The following is a 6955-nucleotide window of genomic DNA, read 5'->3' as shown; positions in this document are numbered from 1 at the left end:
TAGATAGTACTCCCAAGGTGGAGGAATTAAAGCAGGATTGTTTTTACCTCAAAATAACCTCTTTATTCATTAGATAATAATGTTAGATAATTCACCATGAGAGGTACAATAGTGGGGGGAAGGATCATCAAGCCAGACCCTACATACTTGAAACTTAGCCAACTGGGCTAGTTCATGAGCTACATAATTTGTTTCCCCTAATGGCATGCTCATGCTTAACCTTAACAAATTCATGCTCCATGGAAAAACAATCATGAAAGATTGCTGCAGCAATATCCATAGGTGGTCTCTCATTCTTCATAACTTCTATTAATTCTATATTGTCAGAGCTCACAACAGCTCTATTACAACCCATGGATTCTGCTAAGAGCAATCCATTCTTGAGAGCCGAAGCCTCAGCCGAAAGAACATCTTGAACCAAATCCAACTGTACATTACTTGTGGCGATAAACTTTCATTATTTTTTCTCGAATGACGGCGTCAGTAGTTCTCCTCAAATAATGTGGATCGAATGAAGCACCAATGTTTATCTTAACGCAATCACCTTTTGGTGGAGTCCAAATCTCCATTGTCACTCTTGCATTAGGAACCGGAGCAGACCTGAAATTTGAGCACAACACGTGAATTGCCACTGCAGAATTTCAAGGGTTTGCACCTGAATATTATGACTAATGCGCCTCCTCCCCCACCATAAAGACCAACAGGCCATCACAACAAGCTCTGACTACAGAGCTTGTGCCAAAACCGATGAGTGATCAGTGCTTAAGTACATCAATTAAAGAAAGATTTAGCATATGATAGGTCAATGGGTGGGTGGATACCACTCCATTCGCGTGTGGTATTGCCATGGACCGTTTGTTTATTTATGGGCCGCGCTACGCGTCGGCCGAGTGATGATGTAAATAGATAGACCGCCTTCCCGGCATTTGGATGTAGATAGAAGAACCGTCCAATGTCCCTTCACGCAAGCACGGTAATCTGCAACAAGCCAAGTGTTGTGCTCAGTCCAAATTAAGGCCTTTATTTCCCTTTATTTTCGTTATGGAACACAAACTCTGTTGCGGCTGCAACAAAATTACGTGAGCTCGCAGACCGGGGGAGGCATGGTGGCAGAGAGATTGCTTTTTTTTTTCTTTTTTTTTTGCGGGAAGGCAGAGAGATTGCTGGCCGGCGGCGGTGCCGACGCGTGTCTCTCGGTCATCTCTGCCAGAACGTGCTTCGCCAGTTTGCAACATACCAGTTGTTGGATTGGAAAAATTGGAATAGTGGCCCAGTTGCAAACCTAGAGGTTGCTCCTAAACCGTCTGATTAAACACATATCTGACAGCTAGGCGATCGACGTGCGCAGAGAGATCGGCCTCGTAAACGGAAGCGTACATTGTCAGAGTCAGACGAATCGATCCTTATCACAGCCCTCAAGCTGAGCTTAATAGTACTAACTAATAAATTGATCATGGACAAAAGGCGTAGCACTGATACTCGCGCTGGATTTAGCTTAACGGAGGTACATGCGCTTTGTTGATGGTGTGAGTGTGACGAATGGATAGATTGATCGCGGGCAACTGGGCATAGTAGCACTAACGCTCCAGCTGAGCTTAATATATCGACTCCTTTTTCCTGGGCTTATCAGATCAGATCAGATAAGATCACTCTACGTACGTAAACTAATCAATTACTGGCATGACGCCACCACTCCACATGAGCTGAAACCAACCCGCTAGGAATAGGAGATGTGCAACGCATGGAGCAACAAGGAAGCAGTTTTGCGCCAATGCCAAGCCACACCAAACTTGGTCTACTCCGTCGAGCTGCACGTTTTGACCAAGCGCTCACTTGAACAGGAGTCGCGGACGCCATCACGTTAACGGAAAGAGGCCTGCCGTGGATCGTCGCCTCCACCGAACGATCTTGCCCGTCCGTTGGTCGCCGCGGGCCGTACAGACACGAGACCTTTTTCGCCTTGGCCGTGGTGAGCCGTCGTAGCATCCGATTCGGCCGGCGTTCACTCCGTCGGTTCCTTCTGCACGCATTTCTCCCATACAGAAAACATGGAGTTCTCTTTTCTACATATGTAAAGTTCCTGGTTGAGGGTGCCAACAACTCTGGTACACCTTGCTCTCATGTATTTCCCGGATGGATTATTCCTCTTAATGAATGAAAAACAGCATCTGGCTGTATTTCGTCAAAAAAGAAAAAGAAAACATGGAGTTCCTTTTCTCCACTCCATTCCTTTCGGCCGTGTGTCTTCTTCTACCATGTTCTGTCTGATGAGAAGGCGGTACGTCCGCGTGCGCTACGGCGATACTGGCTGCTTGCTTTGCTTCCCCGCCGTCGCGTCGTGTGCGCGTCTCTTATACGCCCTTCGCTCTGTCGCCGGCCCCTGTCACTCCTTATCCGTCTTTTCCCGCCATCCCTACCTATTTAGCCCGCCTACCCCGGCCTGCCTTCTCCACCCACACCCACACCACACCCAGCCCAGCAGCAGAGCACACTCTCAGTCAGTCAGTTCACACACCTCAGAACTCGACCAAGCACATCATGGACGCGGTGGAGTCGTCGTCGTCCCCGTACTCGCCGCCCTCGTTGCGCCACAAGCTTAGGACCACTGTGTGCGGCTGCTTTGGCTCACCGTCGTTGCCGGGCAGCGGCGCGGAGAGGCCACACACCGGCAGCGTCAGGGCCGGCCAGGTGGAGGCGACGCGTGGCGGCCACGGGGGAGTTCAGGTACGACCCGCTCAGCTACGCGCTCAACTTGGACGACGGCGAGCGTGACACCGAGGACGCCGCCTTTCTGTACCGGAACTTCAACTCGCGCCTGCCGCCCTCGCCGGTGCCAGCGGCCCAGCGTCTCACCACGGTCACCATCGCCTGAACTGAATCATAGTAGCAACCGTCGTTTTTTACTTCTGTAGGTTTTGTCTCTCTGATTTTGTAAGCCATTCAGGAGGTACCATACTACAGCTGTAGCAGCTAGCATACGTGCGTATAGGATTTATTTTTTCAGTTTACAAGTCAATGTCCCGGTTGTTCGCCATTGTAACCGAAGTACATGTACAAGAAGAAGAAGAAGCATTTGAACAATGGGTTTGTCTTGTGCTAGATGAACTGTGAACGAAATGTGGCTCTCCTCCCCCTTTTCTCTTTGAAAGTTTGTTTGGTAGCGTCCGCTGCGCGGTTGGAAGGATGGGTGGAGGGGGGCAGTGCAAACTGGAAAGAAATTCCCGGTTTTGCAATTTGGCGGCTACTAGGGAACGTTTTTTTTTTTTGCTGAGTTGTACTTCTGATACTCCCATGAAGTCTGAAGCTACCCGCTTGTTGACAGCTACGTCAAGTGCAGTCGAATGAGTACACCCTCATCGTCCCGGCGACCACCTAGGGGTGTCGATCGAGGATGTTGGGACCGGCCACGACAGATGCTACGACCGTCGGAGAGGGAATGCTGCGGTGGGCTGCACTGCAATGGCAACGACCTCGCGCTCGATCGCCGGAAGCGGGGACGCCCGGTGCTACGAGGGGCGACGACGAGTTCTGCGAGAAGGATCTAGTGGTGATGCGAGCAGCGAGCGGGTTCTCTGTGCCGGCTCCCGGTGCAGCCGGCGTTGCTGAGGTAGAAGACCAACGCTCGGTTGCGATGCGGGGCGGTGTCCCCCTTTTCTTTTCCCAGTGTGGAGTGCGCGTGCAGCAGAGAGCACGAGTCGTGCGTGTGAAGGGGTTGACTTGATCCAACGACTCTAGTTGCGCAAATCCGAGGGCTCGGGAGGTGACCGATCTAGAATCCGGCCGGTCGACCGGGCGCAAGAGTGCTGCCCCTCTGCAATATCGTGATGCAACGGCCGAAGGCGCGAACGGACGCAGCTGGCGCCACGCCAGAGCCCACCACCACCACCACACCCCTGCTCCTCTGCCAAGCAGCATTTCTTTCCTTCCCTTCCCTTCCCTTCCCGGCGCGTCTCCAGGCTGCAGCCAGCGCGACTGCAATTGCTCTGCGTCGCCCATGGAGCTCGCGGTGAGAGCCGCGGCGGCTTCCTGCTCCTCCTCCCCGTCGCTCCATCCCCCGCGCTTCCCCTGCCGCCTTGGCCGCAACCCAGCCCTGCCGCTGCCGGCTCGCCACGTGGCCGTCGCCGCGGCGGCCATCGCCCTCGACCCGGTACGTACCTACCTACACCACTAGCTGATTGATTCTCATCTCAGGGAAGCCAAGGGAACGCGTTGTGTGTGACTGTGGGCGCGCTAAAAAAACGTGGGAACGATTGTCGCACACCAAATGTTTGGTGTTATGCCTAGGCCGGGCTTTCGCAGGAACCAAGCTTTGTATTTGCTCCAAGAGTAATCAATTGTGTCGAGATAGTCCTACGTTTAGCAAAGCTTTTCAGTTTGGGAGGTGAGATGATGTGAGTCATGGCGTGCACTGCTGGTATTTGGCAACGATAGGGAAAGACTGAACCTCACGTGGCAACGAGAGAGAAAGACTCAACTAAATGGTTATATACCTGCTGATATCTGGATTCCTGTTGCCTTATATGTATATGATGCCTGGTATCTGCAATCTAGCTTGTACTATTTAGTAAGTACTAGAGAGCTAATCTTGCTAACAGTGGTCGTGTATGGTTCAGAAATAAGCAGCCTGTCTAATAGCATAGTGTACAGTCACGTTAAGGATAAGCCAAGGTGAATGTTTTGCATACAAGGTGTTTGATGTTATGCCAAGATAGGACTTTAATCATACCGTGTGAAACTGACACTTACTATGCGAACAGTTTCAGGAGATCAAAACCGAGCTGAATGACACCCCAAAAACCGAGGTGTTCGCATGCCCTGTTTGCTATGAACCGCTGATAAGGAAAGGGCCGCCAGGCATGAACCTGTACGTCTAAAGTCCATGAATTATCTTCATCTCTCGTGCATATTTGGTTGTGGATTAGGATTTATGTTGTTTTGGCGTCTACGTGTGTCCCAGGCCGGCGATTTATAGGTCCGGATTCAAGTGTTCAAAATGCAACAAGTCATTCACCAGCAAAGATGTCTTCTTGGATCTCACTGTTACCTCAGGAATGAAAGAATACAGTGAACTCAAGCCCGCTAGAACCGAACTGTTCAGGAGCCCGCTCGTCTCCTTTCTTTACGAGAGGGGGTGGCGTCAGAACTTCAATCGCAGTGGCTTCCCTGGCCGCGATGAAGAGGTACATTTCTTGGCTGCCTCATTCTTCAATTCCATAGCCTTAAGCTGTTACTGCTCAGTGAGAAACTATTTATGTTAAGTCGTACATCTGTCAATGCCAAGTATTTGGTGCTGCAACAAAATGCTGTCTCCAGTTTTCATGCCAAGAAAATATCCATATTAATATGCGTATAATTCTGATGTACCGTTGGATTTATCAGTTCCAAATGGCTCAAGATTATTTCAAACCAGTCGCTGGTGGTATACTCGTTGATGTCAGCTGTGGCAGTGGATTGTTTTCAAGGAAGTTTGCAAGCTCTGGGGCATACTCAGCTGTGATTGCTTTGGACTTTTCTGAGAATATGCTCCGCCAATGCTATGACTACATCAGACAAGAAGAAACCCCTATGAACACGTGAGCTTTTCTTAGTGCTTATTTTGAGCGTTTCCTGTGAGGCTTGAAAATATGTCTTACAGCATCCAACTCTAACAAACCGTCAAGTAGACAACTTGGGCCATCACAAATTTTTGTGTGGAAACTGGTGCTTTATTTTAGTTTAATAACATAAAAGACTACAATCTATGTGTTCAGCATGTAATTGAACGATATGTGATAATCTGCTCCCTTGCTTCAATCTGTTACTACCTCAGAATGTTCCTTTTGTTCTAAGTACAGTACACCAAATACTTACTGTTTTCTTCTTCTGGTTCTTCAGGAACCTCGCACTTGTAAGGGCTGATATTTCGAGGCTCCCTTTTGCTTCATGTTCAATTGATGCCATTCATGCTGGAGCGGCTATCCACTGTTGGCCATCCCCTTCAAATGCGGTATAGTACCTGTCTCGTTTGCACTTTTGATTCAATATTGTACGTGGTTCATAACTTAACATATTAAAACTGGTGTCTTCAGAATTGCTATTTTATTCGCCAGTCCACCGAACAATTAGCCAATCCAAAAAGCTTAAACCACTTTGGGCATTACATGAGAAATAATGTTCTGTATTTCTGTTAATTATTGACCGCTGAATGCGTCTATAAAGTCAACCACGATAGTTTAGTGCTTAGTTAGTTTGCTTTGAACAGGTTTGTGCAGGAACAGGGCATCTGACCTGTGCACCTATCTTTTTGTCATATGAACTTATTCACCACCATGACATTTCCCACTGCTGTTTGAAAAAACAGATAGCTGAAATCAGCCGTGTGCTGAAGCCCGGTGGTGTATTTGTAGCAACAACCTTCTTATCCACCCCCACAAACAGCGGCCCGTTCTCTATTGACGCACTAAGGCCACTGAGACAGGTAAAATAAGTCAACGATCGTCTAGCACTACTACTTGTTTTCTGCGTGGCAGAGGTTACCTAGCTTGATGCATCTTCTCTGCTATGCGTTACAGATTGTTGGGCCGGTGAACAGCAGCTACAACTTCTTCACCGAAGGAGAGTTGAAAGACCTGTGCATATCCTGTGGTCTGGTCAACTACAGCAGCAAGGTGCAGAGGTCATTCATCATGTTCTCCGGGCAAAAGCCGTAGCTGAGTTTCACATCCAGACTTTCTTTGTATAGCCAGTCACGGTGTATATATAGCTGTGCTTTTTTTTACGGGTATATATATATATATATATATATATATATATATATATATACAAATGTTTCCTACAAGCAGTGGTAGTTACCATCACTTGCGTTTTGTATGTTGTATGTAGTATCTGTCGAAATCGAGAGTATGTACGTGTAGTATGTAGTATATAACAATGATTAGGTAGTATATATACTAACTTTTAGGTAGTATGTACCATG

The 6955-nt window shown here is 48.4% G+C and overlaps 1 protein-coding gene across 1 annotated transcript; it reads left to right on the top strand.

The window, feature by feature from the left end:
* Positions 1-3851: 3851 nt before the first annotated feature.
* LOC123168759 (uncharacterized methyltransferase At2g41040, chloroplastic) lies at positions 3852-6955 on the top strand. Its single transcript, XM_044586626.1, has 7 exons — positions 3852-4147; positions 4758-4864; positions 4958-5180; positions 5380-5573; positions 5875-5986; positions 6341-6457; positions 6552-6955. The coding sequence occupies exons 1-7, from the start codon at positions 3995-3997 to the stop codon at positions 6687-6689; spliced, it is 1044 nt and encodes a 347-aa protein (XP_044442561.1). The 5' UTR covers positions 3852-3994; the 3' UTR covers positions 6690-6955.

This window comes from Triticum aestivum, chromosome 7D, assembly GCF_018294505.1.
Source record: "Triticum aestivum cultivar Chinese Spring chromosome 7D, IWGSC CS RefSeq v2.1, whole genome shotgun sequence".
Taxonomy (NCBI): Eukaryota; Viridiplantae; Streptophyta; class Magnoliopsida; order Poales; family Poaceae; genus Triticum; species Triticum aestivum.
Note: the sequence above shows the minus strand (reverse complement) of the source record. Positions and strands in the feature narration are given on the sequence as shown.

Coding starts and splice junctions, on each gene's coding strand:
- LOC123168759 (XM_044586626.1), top strand. CDS start 3,995: ATGGAGCTCGCGGTGAGAGCCGCGGCGGCTTCCTGCTCCTCCTCCCCG. Junction 4,865..4,957: donor GGGCCGCCAGGCATGAACCT/GTACGTCTAAAG, acceptor CGTGTGTCCCAG/GCCGGCGATTTATAGGTCCG. Junction 5,574..5,874: donor GAAGAAACCCCTATGAACAC/GTGAGCTTTTCT, acceptor CTGGTTCTTCAG/GAACCTCGCACTTGTAAGGG.